We start from the raw sequence: 20,119 nt of genomic DNA, 5'->3' as shown, positions 1-20,119 counted from the left end.
AGGCAACTGGGCAGTCTGAGCCACTGCAGTTGTCTGGCATTGTGGCTACTACTGGTGCTTCTGCATCAGCATATGTAACCAAAGATGCTCTTGCTCCAGCCTTAGCAGGGTTAGAGTATACGATTGCAGGGATGATTGCATCTGTTTCAGAGGGGACTAAGAAGTGGAAGAGGTCCCTAGAGTTGCCAATCCTGGAGCAGGGATGGGTGGAACCTGAGGATGAGGAGCTGGAGGTCAGGCAGTAGAATCTCTATCAGAGGGGTCCCAGCCTGTAGAGAAGCAGGTGATTTCTGCATCTCAGTCTCAGAGGTTATTGGTGCAAGACTTCACTGATATGATATGCTATGGATTCAGGCTACCTCCAGTAGAAACCTCTGAGGTTACTTATTCCTCTCTGGGCAATTTGAAACCTCGGCAGAATGTTCAGACCTTTCCAGTACATCCTCTCCTGGAACCGATTAAGTATGCAGACGGGAATCACCCAGACAGGGTTTTTGTGCCGCTAAAAAGGTTTTCCTTTTTTGTATCCCATGGAAGAGAAGTTTAAGAAACGGGGTATACCTATAGTGGATGCAGCTGTCTCATCCCTTAATAAGTCATTAACATGTCCTGTAGATAAGGGTCCAGGTCTTCAAGGATCCAGCAGATAAGAAGCAGGAATCTCTCCTTAAGGCCTCTTTCTCCCTGGCAAGTTATGTCTTTCTGTCCGTGTCAAGCGTTTGCTTGACAGTTCTTCAGGGCAGGGAAACTATTCGGCCAAGGATTTAGACAATGTTCCACGTGTTGTATGTTTTGTGGTTGATGCTCTTAAGGATTCAATTCAGCAAATTTCTTGCATTGGCCCTCTTATCAGTACCCATGCAATGGGTTTTGTGGCTGAAGAGTTGATCACCAAGAACAAGAACTTGTTGGCAGGTTTTCCTTTCATGTGGAGAGACTGTTTGTGGAGGATTCAGACAAGTATATTTAGAAGATTTCTGGGGGAAAGGAGGATATCCAAGTGTCCTTCTTTTAAGGGGCAGAGGCCTCGGTTGCTAGGCCCTCAGCTACCAGAAATTATTTTGCCGCACGCAAGCTTCAGCCTCTCGTGGTAGGACTCAGAGTCAGAACCCAAGGAGGCCCTGGGTTCAAAAGTCAGCCAAAGCAGATCCAAAGTCTGTCTCCTTATGAAGGGGTACCCCCACTCGTTCAGGTGGGGGGAAGGCTTTTAGATTTTGTAACAGCCTGGAAGGCTCTAATCCAAGACAAGTCGGTCGTTTCGCTAGGGTACAGGCTGGAATTTCTCTGTGCTAGGCCTGAAGCAGGATGTGGCCATTGCGGTTCAGATCCTGAAACGGCTGGGCTGGGTGCTCAACATAGAGCCAGTACAGAGTCTGGAATATTTGAGGATGGTTTTAGACATGGATCAGGCAAAGGTGTTCCTGCCTCCAGGGAAATGCTGCGCCTTGAGAGAACCGGTATATGGTTTAAGGGCCAAGAGGTATCCTTCAGTTTGCCTCTGTATGGGGTTGCTAGGAAGGATGGTGACTTCGTTCATGGCAGTTCCCTATGCACAGTTTCACTCCAGACCGCTCCAATACAACATTCTGGCCATTTGAAACAAAAAGATTCCAACCCTGGATTATCGTTAGTCAAATTGGTGGTTGGTGTTGGTGTCCCGGAATTTGGAGAAAGGGTGATCCTTTTGACCGGTGATTTGGAAATTGGTAACCACCGATGCCAGCCTCTTGGGTTTGGGGGCTCTTCTGGAGGAAGCCACAGTTCAAAGAATATGGCTTCCGCAGAAGAGGATGCTTCCCTTCAATGTCCTGGAACTTTGGGTAGTACAGCTTGCCCTGGGGTGTTGGACATCCAGGCTTCAGAGTTGGCCAGTAAGAATTCAGTCCGATAATACCACAGCAGTAGCATACATCAACCACCAGGGCAGAACCAGGAGCCAAAGAGCTCAGGAGGAGGTAAATTGCATTGTGACCTGGGCAGAAAGACATGTTCCAAGTTTGGCAGGTGGACTCTCTCTGACAATTGGTTCCAGGGGAATGGGCTTTGCATCCCGAGTTTTTTGCAACAATCTGCCAGCAATGGGGTTACTTAGACAAAGATCTGTTGGCATCCAGGTTTAACAACAAGGTCAACCATTTTGTTGCCAGGGTAAGAGACCCTTGTGCAGCAGGGGTAGGTGCCTTACTGATCCCTTGGAACCAGTTTTCTCTGATTTATGCTTTTCCTCCAATTCAGCTACTGCCACGTCTCTTACCCAGGATTCTGGTGGAAACAGTTCCAGTGAAACTGATTGCCCTGGCCTTGCTCAGGAGGGCCTGGTACTCAGTCATAGTAAAACTGGCAGTAGACAGTCCGTGGCCTCTGCTGTGTCGGCCAGACCTGCTGGCTCAAGGTCCTATGTTGCACCCAGCTTTATGGTCGCTAAATTTGACGGCATGACTATTGAGACCCAGATCCTGAAAGACAGGAGGGTATCGGATTCCACCTTCCCCATTATGTTGAGTGCAAGAAAGATAGTTTCCAGGAACATTTATTACAGAACTTGGAAGGCTTACATTTCCCGGTTTAAGCTCCAGAAATGGCACCCACGAAAATATGTGATTGGTAGGATTCTGTTGTTTCTTCAATCAGAGTTGGAGAAGAAATTGTCTGTTGATACCATTAAGGGCCAGGTTTCAGCATTAGCTGTTTTTTTCCAGAGGCCCATTGCATTTCACTCTTTCTTCGCACTTTTTTGCAAGGAGTGATGCGTATTGTTCCTCCTGTAAGGTTTCCTTTATGTCCTTGGAACCTGAACTTGATTTTGGAGGTCTTGCAGACAGCACCATTTGAACCTTTTAGCGATATGCTACTGGTTCTGTTGACTCGAAAGGTTTTGTTTCTAGTGGCAATTACTTCTGCAAGAAGGGAGTCTGAGCTGGCAGCTCTTTCTTGCAGAGAACCATTTCTGGTTTTGCATCAAGATAAGGTGGTGTTGTGACCTCAACCGACTTTTTTTTTTACCAAAGGTGGCACAACACTGTTCTGCCTTCATTCTAGCCCTCAGTCAGCAAGAGAGGTCTCTGCATACCTTGGATGGGGTATGCGCTGCAAGGGTCTTCTTGAAAGTGACAGCACAGGTCAGGAGTTCAGATGCTCTGTTTGTTCTGCCTGAGGGGCCTAGGAAAGAGCAGGCAGCATCAAAGGCAACTATTTCACATTGGATCCGCCAATTCAAGCCCATGGTTTGATAGGTAAGTTTCCACCCTTCTGGGTGAAGGCACACTCTACCAGTGTGGGGGCATGTTGGGCAATCCGCCATCGGGTGTCAGTGGCTCAGGTTTGCAAGGCTGCCACATGGTCTTCGGTTCACACATTCACAAGGTTCTACCAGGTGGATGTCAGAGCCGCAGAGGATTCTGCCTTTAGCCGCAGTGTTTTACGGCTGAGTAGGTCCTGAGGGATTGTTGATCGTGGCAATCACGGTGTCACCCTCCCCTCAAAATTTTTTATTGCTTTAGGACATCCCACATAGTCATGAATAGCCTGTTTTGTGATGTGTGATAAAGAAAACTGGGTCTACATACTTACCTGTAAAAATCCATTTCTTGCAGTACATCACAGGTAACAGAGGTCCCGCACCGCTTTCTGGAATTTCATTGCTTGATACAAAAACTGTACTGTACATAACGTCCTGTGTAGAAGGGGTTGTATACGGGAGGATTTCTTCTCTGATTTTTCGGCCAGTGTCCATTCACCTATATGTGGCTTATTATAGTCATGCATATCCTGCTCTGTGTGCCAAGATGTACTCCAAGAAATGGATTGTACAAGTAAGTATGTAGAAAAAAATCCAGTTTTTACTTCTTCTGTAACTTCTTACAGATTTTGTAAAACAAATGAACTTCAATATTGAGTTTGCTTTTGCCATGAACTTTCCTGAATGAAAACCACATTCAGTGTTAGAAATTTGTTTCTTTGAGAAAGTTTCCATCCTGTTCTTTTGAATTTTCTGGGGTTGAAAGCAAATGTCAATTTGACTAACAATTAGAATGTAAAAAATTAAAATGTAACTCTAGTAGTAATTCTACTATTATGGTACAGTTACCCACTTACAAATAAATAAATACCAAGAAAGTGAAAGTGTTTTTGTTATAATTTTGAGGACCAATTACTCTAAAATGCCTGCAGCATTTTAGGTCAGTGAGCATTGTTTTAAAGCTTAATTATTGTGTGTTAAAAGTATACCAACTCAGTACCAAGAAGGACATCCCACTATTAGTTTAGAGGAGTCACTATCCCGCTTTGATGATACCTCTGAGACACCAAACAAAGGAATTTCTTTCTTTTATAAACTACTTAGCGGATTTTATGATTTTACTAAAACTGCTATGTTATTAAGATGGAAAAAGGATCTAAGCTTAACTTTTCCAGAATCTACCTGGTATATTACCCCCTACAAGAAGTATCCCCATACTCCTTCAGACTGTTGGCACAACTGAAGACAGATAGGATTGTTAATACATATCCGTTGGTACTGCTCATGGTCAAATCATACTGGAATCAGATAAGTTTATATCGGAATTCATGTCTACCCCAATAATGCCATCTGCCACTATGGCCCTGTTACATCTCAACATCAACTCAGTGCCTACATCAGCCAGAACATATACTTGTATTGGCCAAGCTTATTCTAATGAGAAATTAGAAGTCTTTCACTGTGCCTAATATCTCTGACGTAGTTACTGACCTCATTCATAACTGCTCACTTTTTTTTATTATTTTTATTATTTTTAATACAGGCCCATGGTGGTGCTTATTCAAAAGGAAGGGAAGGATGCTTCTCAGTGCTCTAGCTATAGACCAATCTCACTTTTGAACATAGACACTAAGTTATATGCAAAGGTGTTAGCAAATAGGTTGAAAGATCTAATGCCAGAATGGATCCAGGGGGACCAGGTGGGATTTGTACCAGGGAGAGAGGGTAGAGACAATGGGTTGAGAACTTTGTTGCTTATCCAGAAAGCTAAGAAGGGGAAAACTCCGGCGGTGGTGCTTTCAATCGATACTGAAAAGGCATTCGCTAGAGTAGATTGCAGCTTTATGATGGATACTCTGGAGACTCTAGGATTGGGAGTTAGAATGAGAGAGTGGATAGGAAAATTGTATAGAGAGCCCTCCACGGTTATTTTGGTTAACTGAGAGAGGTCGGAACCTATTAGGATGTCAAATGGAACAAGACAGGGATGCCCACTATCCCCATTGTTGTATGTATTGTCATTGGAACCTTTATTGGCAACAATTAGGAAAACTAAGGACATAAAAGGAATACAGATAGGGGGAATTGAACATAAAGTGGCGGCTTTTGCGGACGACCTGTTGTTCTATGTGGGAAATCCTAGGATAACACTCCCAAATTTAATGAAGAGTTTAAAGGATTATGGGGAGCTATCAAATTTGAAAATCAACCCAACAAAAACTGAGATCTTAAATGTAAATCTTCCAAATAGTGAAAAAGAAAAGATACAAAAAGAATTCCCTTTTATATGGAAGGATAGAGAGATAAAATACCTAGGGGTTAAACTCACGGCTTCAAATACGAACTTGTATAAGTTAAATTATATCTCACTTTTAAATGAGATTAAGGAGGAACTAAAGAAATTGGGAAGAGGTAACCCGTCTTGGATAGAGTGCATAAATCTGATAGTACCTAAAATCCTATATAAATTCCAGATGATCCCAATTAGACTTCCGGAGGTTTTTTTTAAGGTAATTAAAAAGATGTTAACAAGATATATATGGAAAAATAAAAAACCTAGAATATCTTATGATTTGTAGAAAAAAAGAGAAGGGAGGATAGGGAGTGCCATATTTCAGGAGGTATTCTAGAGCAGTAGTTCTTGCAAGAATGTATGACTGGACACATAATCCAGAGGGGAAAAGGTGGGTTAAAATTGAAAATGAATTAAGCGGAGTTAACTTGAGTAAAATCATATGGGTACCAGCAAAATATAGAGGATTAAAAGATACCACGTGTGTTTATACATGAAATGTTTTAAGGGTTTGGGATAAACTGCAGAAGGTTATGAAGTGGGATTTTAATTCACAATTAATGTCACTGAGGAATACGGAGTATTTTCCTCCAGGTAGGGAGGAGAGCACAGGAAAATAGTTTAAAAAGGAGGATATTCAATTGAGGGATATTATGGAAGGGCAGGAATTGGGAACACTTAAGGACTTGAAAAAGGATAAAAGGGAACTTTTCATTAAGATAGATGAGTGGAGATATCACCAATTAAAACACTTTGTTGGGAGTCTTCCGAAACCTTTGAGATTGAGAAAGGATTGGAATTTGTTTGAGAGGTTGTTGGAATCACGTGGAGATGGGAAACGGGGCACGGCAAAAGTTTATAAGATTCTCACTGAGTTAGACACACACAAAGCCAATGTACATAGCAAAATGGGAAAGGGATTTGGGAATAGAGATAGATGAAGACAAACAGAGGAAAATTTATAGACTAACACATTAGAATGTAAGCATGAGAGAGGTGGAGGTAAATATAAGTGTTTAACAAGATGGCACATTTCACCGAACGTCGAATACAAGATGAGTGGGGAGAAGGCACCAGAGTGTTGGCGGGGGTGTGGAAAGATAGGTACGTTACATCACATATGGTGGGAGTGCCCAAAGATTCAAGGCTTTTTGGGAGACAATGGTTCGCTTAATTGGGATAATCTCTGGGATAAAGATAGGATTGGATCCAGAGTTGTGTCTATTACATAGTACAGAGCTATCAGTGAACAAATACAAGGATTCGGGTATATGGTATTATCTAAATGCGCAAACGGTCTGATACCTAAGTTCTGGCATAGCTCAGAGGTGCCGAGAGAAGAGGATTGGGTGGAAAGAGTGAATCAGATATGTAGGATGGCAAAACTGTATTATATATGCAAGAAGACAAGATGGGGTTATATAATAGGAGGTGGGGAAAATGGGAAGACTTTGTGCCTAAGGTGAAATATATGAAGCAGTAGAGTGGGATATGTGAAAGTACCCCTTACTTAGGAAAAGATGTAATGGAGAATTGCAGAGTGGGTGGTTTTATTTTTTTTTTTTGGGGGGGGGTAGGTTTCAGGGTGGGAGGGGGTATTAGATAGGAGGGGGGGGGGTAATGGGAATAATGTTAGAAAGGGATATAACTGATGGTTTTGTATGTTATATGAGATTATCATTCGTAACTGCTCACTTGAAGTGGGACATGCCTTTAAAAATGACAATTTGAAATCATTTTTGTCCTCTTGGAACCTTTGGATGTCACATAGATTGTATGCAATATAACCTACTGTCACTCTGCTTATGGGTTATACCTTACCATATATTCCGGTTTAAGGGATTGAGTAGGTTGTTTTCTCTTCAGTCTGTAAATGTAGAGTTATGTTGCTACTCATGTCTGTGTGGTTTGTACACTTTTATATTTGGGGACCATCAGGTTTATTATGATTTATAGGGCTTCTTGGCTATACTCAATCATATGTCATACTTGATATGGAACCTATACTTGCTGGCTTGTCGCCAATATTTGACCTTTCACATGATGTCTCTTTTTGTGCCGTTATGTTAATATTATGGTAATGCTCAGTTTGTCTTTTTTTTTTTTTTTTTTTTTACTTTACGGCTGTGCTTTTGTATGCTTTTGAATACATCAATGAAAAGTGAAACTAAAAATGTAAATATATGACATAGCCTAGCCACAGTTCTGCTTTAAAATCTACATTTACTTTCACACCTTTGGCCCACTCTGGATGCATGCTAGATAAACAAATGGCCTATTTTTTAATTGCAAGGAAACTGGAGCAAACAGTTTGGGGATCAGGGGAGTATACAAACTATATGGAGATGTTATTCACTACATTGCCTATATATATTTTAAGATTCTAAGCATTTTACACATCCATAACAGGTTATTTTCTGTGGATACCAAAGTTTCTCATTACAATGATCTTGCTGAAATCTTTCAGTATGTGTGCTAAGTGAAAAATGACACCTTTACTATAAATACAAAATTAGTTCCAGCATTGTAAGAAGAAATAATGCATCTCTGTAGACATGCTAATTCCTTAGTAAAGAGGTAGCTCCCTAGTCAGTAGCATAAGAAGAACATCACTAGGGACACCAAATTCAAAGCAACAAGCCCGCCTGTAAGTTGACTTTAATCACTGTGCAGATTTCTAAAACTGTACGCCTTTTGCAATGGAAGATCTTTTTGGCAGGTATAGAAAATCACTCCAGTTTTCAGATGAGAATGGAAAAGTAATATTAATAAGATTAAATTGTAAAATAGTGTGTATAGCATTTATGTGGCTTACATCAGTTCTAACAAAATTGTTCCCATTGTATATAACAATACTGCTGGGGGAAAAAAAAAGTGCTTCTACTCGTATCAGCTTTTCCCTGTTTAGTTTTCCCTGCTGCTTTAATGGGGCCAGCACTAAGTGACCCAGACTGAGCACTGATGTTAGTACCCAATTAAGGTGAATGGAGTGCTTCACACCTGTAGTGGCAAGGCTGTAAATGGCTTTTATTGTTGTGTTCACTCACTGCAGAGTCTACAGGGGCTGCCAACTTATAACCTCATAACCAGTGCAATCTCCTGATTTGTTATTCATTAGTACAATAAAATGTCTGGGAAACTATAATGGTTTGGGGTCTATTTTATTGTCATTTATTTAAAGTTTTATGCGTTTTTAAAACAATGGTATAGAATGCTTTTTTTTTTTTTAAATCAGATATGTAATATACATTTAATATAGGCATGATACAGATTTCATAATTTAGAATTCTAAAGAGATAGAGCAATGGAGACTGGTTTTCTCTCTCTCTCTCTCTTCTTACTATGTTAAAATGCTGTCTGTAAACAATGGGAGAAAAGGGGAATAGTTGCTTTTGTTGTAAACCTTGAGAATGAATTGCTTCACAGTGCCTGTGGCTATGGAGATCAGCATGGGCTTGTTTTAAAGCTCATTGTTTTTTGGAAATTAACTGTATCTGAGCTTCACAAACTGAAAACACTCTAATTAATTTTTAATATTCAAAGCACGCTCAGCCATCCATCCATGTCTCCATGCTTTTTTTTTGTTGAGAAATCACTTTAACCCCCCCTCCACCCAGTATTTCTAGCGGTGGCCATCTTGAGTAAGGGTAGATGATTCATGTAGCATTTACTTCCTGGAATTAATCTGACCTTAGCTCAGACATGTAGGCTGGACGGTGTGCTTAGCTGAGAAAGTTCCTCTTCCAAGATGAAAGACGCCTGGGATTTATGACATAATTTTGGCCCAGGCCAGAACCAAGAAGAAGCTGAAGAAATGTAAAAAAAAAAAAGTTGAAATAAGTAAATTTAATATATTTTTATCTATTTACTAAGGTTAGCAACACAAGAATTTAAAAATAGTTAATGTTGTTTGAGAGAGTTTAGTTGCACTTTACAATATGTAAATATTGGAATGCCAGTTGCCTATCTAAAATTCTCCGATCATTGTGAATTTAATCTTGAGCACTCTAAACAACACACATCTGAAGCAAAACAGCTATTATCACCCTGGTAAACATACAAGGCACCTACTGCTACGTGTGCTATCTGAAAATGTAAATAATCCTATAAATATTTACCTGATTAAAAATGTTGTGGTGTTTTTCCCTCAGGAACATGATATGCTACCAATGAGGTCACATTCTTGGTGACATTGTTGGTTCTTGTGAACACCACTTGTTGCATATTCTTAGCGATAGCACTGTTTTTTCAAAAAAGGTAGACTGCTGATTTTGCAACATCAATTTTTTTGGGAACACAATAAATCTCTTGGTTAGTGATGTCACTTTTTGTAAGGCATGTGATAAGCTTTATTCTCGATGATATCACTGCGTTTTGAGAACATGATGGGTCACATTCTTAGGACCCATTTATACTTGCTTCAAAATGGACATGCCTTTTTACACCCAGTTCCAAATTATTATGCAAATTCTATTTAAGTGTCACAAAGATTAAATATTTTGTTTTTCAGTTTAACTCATGGATGGCATTGTGTCTCAGGGCTCTTTTGATCACTGGAGTCCCATGGACATCAAAGTGTACAGTCCTCCAGAGTCAACTGTGCATAAACCTTCTATTCGGCCACCACTAACCAATGCTCACAAGCAGAAACGGCTGCATTGGGCAGAAAAATACATGAAGACTAATTTTCAAACAGTCCTGTTCACTGATGATTGCCGTGCAACCCTGGATGGTCCAGATGGATGGAGTAGTGGATGGTTGGTGGATGGCCACTCTGTTCCAACAAGGCTGAGACGTCAGCAAGGCGGTGGTGGAGTCATGTTTTGGGCAAGAATCATGGGAACAGAGCTGGTCGGCCCCTTTAGGGTCCCCGAAGGTGTACAGATGACCTCTGCAAAGTATGTGGAGTTTCTGACTGACCACTTTCTTCCCTGGTACAGAAGGAAGAACTATGCTTTCCGTAATAAAATCATCTTCATGCATGACAATGCACCATCTCATGCTGCAAAGAATACCTCTGCATCAATGGCTGCTATGGGGATAAAAGGAGAGAAAGTCATGGTGTGGCCTCCATCCTCCCCTGACCTCAATCCTATTGAGAACCTTTGGAGCATCCTCAAGCAAAAGATCTATGGGGGTGGGAGGCAGTTTACATCCAAACAGCAGCTCTGGGGGGCTATTCTGACATCTTGCAAACAAATTCAAGCAGAAACTGTCCAAAAACTCACAAGTTCAATGGATGCAAAACTTGTGAAGCTGCTATCAAATAAGGGGTCTTATGTTAAAATGTAACGTGACCTGTTAAAATGTTTAAAAAGTTAAAATGTTGTTAAACGTTTGATTGAAATAGCTTTTGATTTCAGTAAATATGCTGCAAACACAACAAATGACAATTTTCAGTTCTTTACAACCTATAAAGTGTTTTGAGACTTACTGTGCGTAATATTTTGGAACAGTGCATTGTAAGTTTTTTATGTTTAAAAAAAATACTGTTATTAGGAGGTTTGTTCAATAAATTTGAATTGTACTCTTAATAGTTGATAACATGAGAATTATGCTGACTGTTATTTACATCAATTATTTAGGTAAATGAGAAAAACATCATTTGCATAATAATTTGGAACAGGGTGTAAAGCACTGAATGTCAATCAAAGCGCTTGCCACAAAAAATGCTAAGCTTACAGTCCTGTTTACACGTTGCTGTTGTTTTTGCTTTGCTTCAACAAATATACTCTGTCACTTCCATGGTGGTTCAGAGCTTCTGCAAAGCCTCCAAAAAAGTCTATGACAAAGCTCGCTATTGGAACTGGTAGCTTTTGAGAGGCTTTGCTTTGTTTTGGAGGTACAGTGCTCAGCATAAATGAGTGCACCCCAACATATTTGTCAGAAAACCTTTACTTTCCTTTCAGAATCAACATTTTCTATGGGACACTATACTTAAAAATACTCTCACGAATGTGGGCCATTGGTTGCAAACAAAATTTGTTAATTTGCACACACAAAAAAGTATTTATCCTAACAAAGACCATGCTGCAAAAATGAATACACCCCAATGAAAATTGCAAAGCTAAATGTTAGACAAAATCCTAATTAGCAAGAATTCAACTACGGGTGAGTCTTATTATTCATTAAACAGCTTTCCAGCAGACAGTTGATTATAAAAGGGCGTTACTTAACAAAGAAAACCCCTTCCCATTTCATGCTGTCAGCAATGGCACCACATGGAGGAGAAATGTCACAAGGCCTGAGAAAAAAATGTATTTCTTTACAAAAGAAAGGTGAAGGCTACAAGAAGATCAGCAAAACTTTACTTATTAGTCAGAATACTGTAGCAAAAGTGATACAAAAATTTAACAAAGATGGAACTGCAACCATCTCACAGAGGCATCCAGGCTATCCACGGAAGTTAACACCTCTACAGGAGCATCTTCTGATGAGAAGGGTTGAAGAAAATTGCCATGCAAGTTCACTGCAGTTAGCTAAAGAATTATCCAAACTGGTATGATTGTTTCTCGTGACACAATACAGCGTACACTGCAGAGGAAGCGCACGCATGGGTGTTGTCCACGAAGGAAGCCTCTCCTAAAGCCCATGCACAAAACCTGCCTTTTCCAGGGTCCATGCTGAAAAAAAAGACTACTGGGACTTTTGTACTTTGTGCAGTGATGAGATGTGTCCTTCTGTGGGGCTGCATGAGTGCTGCTGTTGTTGGGGAGCGGCATTTCATTGATGGTATCATGAAGTCACAGATGTACTGTTCTATATTGAAAGAGAGGAGTCTACCATCACTCCGTGCCCTTGGTCATCGTTCACTTTTCCAACATAACAATGTTCCAAAACACACATCTAAGGTCACTGTTGCATTTTTGAATAACAGGGTGAAAGTGATTCAGTAGCCAAGTATGTCTCCTGATCTGAACCCAGTCAACACTTATGGGGAATTCTGAAGAGACAAGTTGAGCATCACCCTCCATCCAGCATCCAGGCTCTAAAAGAGGTAATTCTTGAAGAATGGAAAAAGATAGATGTTGTGATATGTCGCCAACTTGTTCATTCTATGCCTACAAGACTTGTTGCTGTCCTTACAAATCATGGAGGTCATAGAAATACTGGATGTAGTAGTTTTTGTTGTGTGTATTCATTTTTGCATCAACTAATTTTGAGAAAAACTGAATATTTTGTAATCTGTGTTATATTATTAACCTTACTTTCATGTAATGAGCTAAACAAATGTTCTATGAAACTCAGTTTTGTCAAAATTATGGAAATTGTTCTTGTGTTCATTGAGATATTGATTAAAATATTACTTTTCAAAAGGGATGTACTTATTTATGCTGAGCAATGCATTGTAGGTATGAGATATCCCAGAATGCACTGGGAAACCAACAATCATACCTGAAAGACGTCATCAACAGTCACTTCTGGTTCATGTGTATATATTCTTGAAGTGTCTGGTCACAGACGTCACATCTGGTATACAGAGAGGAGCAGCAGCAAGGTAAGTGGGGTCCAGACCAGAGCAGAGCAAATAGCTAGTTAGCAGACGGCACATGTGGTGTGCAACCTGGGAATGCTATAGTGGAAGGTGAGCAGGGACCTGAGGGGGAGGACTGAGTGGCAGAGGATCAGCAGAGCTAGGGGACCGGAGAAAGAGAATCTAGTACATGTGACGTGGAGCAATATAGTGGGAGGTGAGCAGGGACCAGAGAGAGAGGAAGAACAGTAAACCAGAGGATCCGCAGAGCTGGGGGGTTTTACTGAGTGGGGGATTAGCAGAGCTGGGGGTTACTACTGAGTTGGGGATCAGCAAGGCTGGAATTTACTACATATCGGGGGATCAGAAGAGCTGGGGGTTACTACTAAGCGGGGAATCAGCAAAGCTGGATGTATGACTGAGTGGGTCATCAGCAGAGCTGAGGGTACTACTGAACGAGGCTAACAATGAGCTTGGGATCTGCTGAGTGGGAGTACTGTTAGAGTTCTACTGGGCCTCTTTAAAACAAGTTGAAAACCAACACACACACAGGCCATTTGCCAAGCATCATTAAAACTTCAAAAAAAAGCATCACAGAAGCATTGAAAAAAAACATGTTGAATAGTAGGCTCTGTAATGTGTATTAAAGTCAAAGCAAGTATAAATGAGCCCTTAGCGATATACTTGGTTTCTGGAAACACCACATGTCATATTCTCAATGATAGCACTGTTTTTTTAATAAACAAGATAGGCTGCATTCTTATAGGTTGCATGCCACTGTTTTTCACATTCTTAATGTCACTGTTCTCAGGAATATGATATCTTGTATTCTTATTGATGTTATTGAACTTCATAGGTCACATTCTTAGTGATTGCATTATTTCAAAGGAATGTGATAGGCTGTAATCTTACTGATGTCACTATTAATTGGAAGCACTATAGTCTGCGATCTTAGTATGGTCACCGGTTATTATTTACAAGTTGTACTGATTAGAATTGGCAAGCTGCACTTGCTGACATTTCACTGATTCTATTTTTGAGTGTTACATACTGTAGACACACTGAGAATAGTTTAAACACTGATATTTTAGAGTTGGCACCAGACACACCTCAGTTTTCCTTTATGGTAACATTTAAATAAATTGTATATTTATTGCTTTTAATGTTGTCAACAGCTAAGAAAGCCTCAAAGTTTCGGGACTGGCTGGACTGCAGCAGCATGGAGATCAAACCCAATGCTGGCGCCATGGAGATCCTCACATACTTGGCCTATGAAACTGTAGCTCAGGTAAGTGGTACCTACATGGCCTATGAGAGGCACACTGGTGTAAACTCCCACAGAAAATAATAAAGTAGATGACATTAAAACAACAAAAGTCTTTTGTGATTAGCTATTTAGAAAGTAGATAGTCCAGTTAAGTAAGTATATAAAGAAAAACTATTGGCAGAAATTAAAGAAATTGAAAAAGTATAGGGGATATAAAGCTAAGGTCACTTAAACTGAGTGCTCTGGGTGTCCTCAGACTTCTGCAATTGAATATTCCCCACCATCAAACGCAATGTATGAGTGATGTCTGGAAAAGATGGCTGACAAAATTTGTGTTCTGATGTAATCTTAATTGGTGACAATACAATTGGTAGACTGCTATGCTGACCTGCACATTTTGTACCAGTAGAGGGAGCCACAGCAGGCTCCTGGGGAATACTAGGGGTCAAGATAATGTGTCAGTGGCCCATGCATGCAGGACCCTCCATGCCTGGCATCTATAAATTACAAAAGTATTGGAAAACAATAATTCTGTTCAAAAAAACATTGCAGCTGGAGCTTGAAGGATTTGATTCCCTTAAGAAAAGGAGCATTTCATAGAGTCCTCTAGAAGGTCAGTTGCATCATAACTGATAACTTAGTTTTTATTAGATATTGTGGGTTTTAATTGCACTTTTTTGTCATTTTGTCATTTCAAAAAAGTTCCTGATCAAATAACTTTTGATTCTTTTGTCTTCATTCTGCACAATGTAAAAGGAGACTAAAGTTGAGAGTGAGTTCTTCCTATAAGCCGGTGGCAGAAATCTTGCCACCAACATAAAAAATATAAGAAGCTAGGAGGAAATGTCAGGTGTAGTAACCCAGCATATTTTATTGTTAATGTATACCATCACCTTGTAAAACAACCCATTCCATTTAAGATAGAAATGAAAGGCAAAACATTGGTATATAGATATAAAAATAAAATGATAAACACCTTTTTCCATTTTTTATTGGTGATCATGTTTCCTCCGTTCTCAGCTGCACAAGAGCTGGGGGAGAAGAAATAGCATTACCCTGATCTTCCCAGTAAATGGTGTGGGGGGGGGGGGCATGGCAGGAAAGGTCTGACCATTGGTAGGCTATGTTCCCAGCACAGGTAGACAACTCTCCAAGCTGTGCTCTCCTGCTTAATGTATTTTTTATTAGGAAAGCAGAGGGACTGGCAGGGATTTCGCACAAAGGAAGCAATACAAGGAGGAAAGAATACTTTTTCATACAAGTACATGATACTGCAGGGACAGGAATATGAAATTTTGGGTTTACATACTCTTTATAATCTAATGCTAGAAATCATTGCATCATTCTAGTTGGTGGACCTGGCTCTTCTTGTGAAACAGGATATGTCTCCAAAGGCCTCTGATCCATTCTCCCATGCCATGTCTGCTGCCTACTTGCAGAACCGCAGTCCTACAGAGGTAGGCAATAATCAACATCTCTTTTTTTCTTATACCATGTTTTCCACCCCTTCTGATTTTTTGTAAATAGTCTATCTTAGATTTATTAGAATGGAAATGTAGCAATAACAGTTTACATTATATTCCAATGTAGTGAATACATCTGTTGTGGAAAGTCACAATACCTTTCTGGTTAGCTAATCATTTAGTGAAAAATGGCAGGTTGTCTTACAAGAACATCTCCCCCCCAACTGCTTATGCTTAAGTTCAGGCTTTAGGGTTGGTTCACACCAGATGCTTTCCAGTGCATTTTTAAAGTTTGCAATGTATTCCAACCCTTAGGTTGGGAAAACCAGTATGAGACAAGAAGTAATTCTTCAGTTGACTCCATTGACACACACCATGTCGCTGCATTCCCCACTCCAGGATATTCCTCACACCCACCTGCACAGGTGCACACAAATCTAATACAGTGATCACCAAGTGTGCAGGAGCTAAGTGATCAGATAAACACCTATGTGAAGCAGAGTTGTAGCAAACAAACGCAGCAAATTGCACGTGGAAACCACAGCATGCTAAAATATCCCATAAATTACTTTGCCACGTTTAGGGCAACACATTGAAATCCACGGCTGCTCTATGCGTGTCGCAGTAAAAAGTAGCCAAAAAAATGCACTTCCGCTATGCTAGGTGTGAATGGGGCCTGAAAGTGAAATTGGTGAAAACACTTCTATTTATTATGAAAAGTGAAATTCTGCCTTTACGTGAACTTAGCCTTTAATGGCTGTAGCATTTGTACAAAGCTTAGAATTGTTATGGAGATATATCCCACAAATGGAATCCTCCAAAAATCTATGTATTGGCATGTAAATGGACAACAGTCGCACTTTAAGCCTTTGCTGCCAGTGAAGTAAAGACAGTGAAACGGTTTACAAGCAATTCAGTGGCTGCAGCCACCGGAATTGTGTCTAAAACTGACAGGCAGACTCCTGCCTGTCAAGTGGAAGCAGTTGAGCAGCTGCGCTGCCACCCTATTGCTTCCATAGCCCCCAGCAACGTGCGATCCTGCCATGTAATATGGGTTTCGCTTGCCCATCTGTGGGCCTGGGGCCGACATGGTGGGTGCCGGCTGGTGGAGGAGAGAGAAGAGAGCGGACACACATCTGCTCTCCTCCCCTTCTTGCTGTGGCCTGGAAAGTGACGTGTATGGTGTCACTTCTGGTTCACTGCTGTCACTTTCGATCTACAATCCAGTAGAGCCCAGAGGAGACATGCAGGGTCTTTTAGACTCTGTCTCATTAAAGAGAACACCCCCCCAAAAAAAAAAAAAATTTGAGGGCCCCCCACCATCACCACATATACACACACATGCACGTACGAATGTAAACACATACGTTGGGGGGCGCCTACGCATGAAAACTTTGATTGTGATATCTGTGTTACATATCACTGCGCACGCCGGAGTGAGAGCAATAATTCTAGCAAAAGACCTCCTCCGGAACACTAAACTGATGGCTTATAGGGGCTTTTGAAGCATCACCTACAGAAAATATAGGGTACTGAAGTTTGTAACCATTTCACAGGCGCACACAAATTTAAGGTTTGACATGCTGAGTATCAGTTTACTTGGTGCAACCTCGCCTTTTATGTTTTACCAAAAATGTGGGTAATTTATTGTGTTTGCTTGCCCTAAAAATTCACTATATTTTACTGAAATTTTGCATTTCCTAGACCTGTGCGGTAATATCGTGTGACATAAAAAATTGGAACTAGCACCATTTTATTTTCTAGGGTGTCTGCTTTCAAAAAATATATAATGTTTAGGGGTTTTGTGTAGTCTTTAGGCCCAAAATGATTTTTTAAACGTCTGCAAAAATGGCTTTGGCAGCGAAAGGATTAAACTTGTTCCAGTGTTTCTTCTTTTTCCCATAACTGGAAAGATTACATTGAAATGATATCCTGTATGGGAGCTGCATTTTGGGCCTGTACAGTCTAGCAAGTTGCCTACCAGTGCTTTGGAGTCCATTGAGGAGCAAAACGCAGTTTGACCTTTTAATGGATGCAGCATTTGGACAGAACTTTGAATTGGTATGGTGATATCTCACCAAGGGAATTCAAAAGACATGTATCAGCATGTGAATGGACAAAAGCCCCACTTTAAACTTGTTTCGGTGTTCCTTTCTGTTCACATAACTGGTAAAGAAAATTTGGAATGATATGTAGGGGAGCTGCATTTGGAGCCTATACAGTCCAACAGGTTGCCTACCAGTGCTCTGGGTTAAAGAGTTACAGTAAATGGGGTAACTCTAAAAATATTTGTGGAAGAAATGTGGAAATCTTGTGCAAAGCAACTAGAACCTTGTCATTTTTCTGGGGCTAGCAAAAAATGAAGAAAAGCATCAGATAAAGTCTGTGGGTAGAATGGAAGCCTTTTTGTCCGTTTTTATAGAGTAGAGCCATGGTGGCTTCCTTCGGGAAGAATACGTTGTGTAAGTAAAGATGTCATCTTCAGCGCAGATGAGGTTTCTCACAATCTATTGCCCACAATGACTTAGTTTAAATGGATATAGGTCAAAGATCAAGCATATGTTTGTGTGTGGTGGGAAGTACTGGGGGAGAAATATATCTATACTTGTGGTGCAACTGATCTTTTGATGAAGCACGGCAAAGTATTTTTTTAAATACAGATTTGGTATACTAATGTTGACTGTTCTGAAAGCCTCTTTTCCAGGCACAGCCAATGAAGAGTAATCCAGAGACTCCAGAGAACACTCCTCCTGCCACACCAACTCCACCATCATCTGGAACACCTCATATGGGCAAAAATCAGCCTGGTCCTTTGGGTAATGGTGCACAAACACCAGAATCTGCCAAGGCCAAGCAGAGGAAAAGAAAAAAGGTAGAAATTATATATACATATCTCAATTTCATTTGCAAGCAGAAAATTGTTGGTTTTAAGAATGCAAGTTTTGTTTTTTATCAAATATAAACCTTTCTTTCCAAATAAAAGAAGAAGAGCTGAGGATTATACAGTGGGTAACTGTCATGGAAATCATAGATCACTTTTAAGAAACAGGACCCTTTCCACAATTGTGAAGAGACCTAGTGAAAACATATCAAAAGTCTTTGATTTTGATTCCTTATTTTGGACCTATGTTAAATTTAGCACTCGATTAGCAGGACAGTAAAGGTTGAGGAGCTCATTTGCTCACCTACAGGCTTTCAAATGTTGAAATGTACAGTTCAGTTGTAGCTCTATATATACAAGAGAACTCATTTAAGTTTTTTTTTGAAAAATGTAATGTTATAAAAGGGTGGCACTTTTGCCAACGAGTGCAAAGGCCTAAGATCTCAAGCTCTGCTGTGATGTGATACACCTCCTGTCCCATAGCCAAAACAGGAAGGGAGAGGAAATCCCTCCAAAGTGAGAGACTCCCAGCGTGACACCAAGGTCACCAGAACTAATGCCCCCATTGGAAGAGTTCCCCTCTATAACTGTTCTTATGTTGACCCAAAATTTGGGATTTTCTTTCACTTTCCAAAAAATGAGGGTAAAACCTGCCAACAGGGGCACAAATGTAAGGAATTTTTGTATCCTGTTACACCCCTTGTAAGTGTATACATACACTTTAAAGTAGAAGTATAGGCAAAACTTAGTTTTCTCTCATTTTGGATAGAGTAAAGGAGGGGTTATAACCCCTATAAATTTCTTTTTTGTCATTTGTGTAAAAAAATAAATAAATTTGCATTTAGTTACACATTAAAGTGTAAAAACGTTTTTTTTTTTTTTTAGTTTTGTATAGAGCGGAGATGGATTAGAAAACGTTTAGGTTTTTATTGCAGTCTGTGCCCCTGTTAGGGAGATTCACCCTCTATATTTGTCATGTTTACTATTATCATTAAAAGTGAAAGTAAAGGAAAACCCCATATTTTGCATTGTTCCCAGAAAGACATAGAGAAAGAAATAGAGGGGAAATCTTTCAATGGGGACACTAGTTCTGGTGACCTAGGGGTCCCCAAGGAAGTCCCTTAATTTTCACTTCCTCTCACTTCCTGTTTTAGCTAAGGGACAGGGAGTGATTTTATATCTCCCCAATGGGACACAGATGACACAAAAATAAACTGATAGGGGTTATAACCCTACTTAAAAGTGTGTGTATATGCTTACAAGGGGTGTAACAAGATACAAAAAATTCTTAAACAGTGAAGATGCAGATATGATGGAGAGAGGTGCAGGTGGGGACATTTACAATTCATAAATTTGTAAACCAACTGTAAAGTCATAACCCATAAAAAAAGACAAATTTAAGTTAAACCCATTTTAAATGTGTAAGTGTCAAAGAAATATTGCCACAGAATGGAAGACCTACAAGGTACCTACTTATTCCTTTAGTTCCTTTCAAGTTCTTCT

At 40.2% G+C, this 20,119-nt stretch overlaps 1 protein-coding gene across 3 annotated transcripts in view; it reads left to right on the top strand.

Annotated features, from left to right (window-relative positions):
* Positions 1-20,119, top strand: part of SUPT3H (SPT3 homolog, SAGA and STAGA complex component) — a 692,202-nt gene that overhangs the window by 545,007 nt on the left and 127,076 nt on the right. For all 3 annotated transcript variants that reach the window (XM_089686064.1, XM_089686066.1, XM_089686065.1), the window contains 3 exons: positions 14,181-14,293; positions 15,622-15,729; positions 18,428-18,607. In XM_089686064.1, the coding sequence (XP_089542190.1) occupies positions 14,181-14,293; positions 15,622-15,729; positions 18,428-18,607 (401 nt within the window). The remainder of the gene's footprint in view (positions 1-14,180; positions 14,294-15,621; positions 15,730-18,427; positions 18,608-20,119) is intronic.

Source organism: Staurois parvus, unplaced genomic scaffold, assembly GCF_062004578.1.
Source record: "Staurois parvus isolate SC_StPar_1 unplaced genomic scaffold, SC_StPar_1.0 ptg000390l, whole genome shotgun sequence".
NCBI classification, from domain to species: domain Eukaryota; kingdom Metazoa; phylum Chordata; class Amphibia; order Anura; family Ranidae; genus Staurois; species Staurois parvus.
This window is presented reverse-complemented; position numbering and strand designations above follow the sequence as displayed.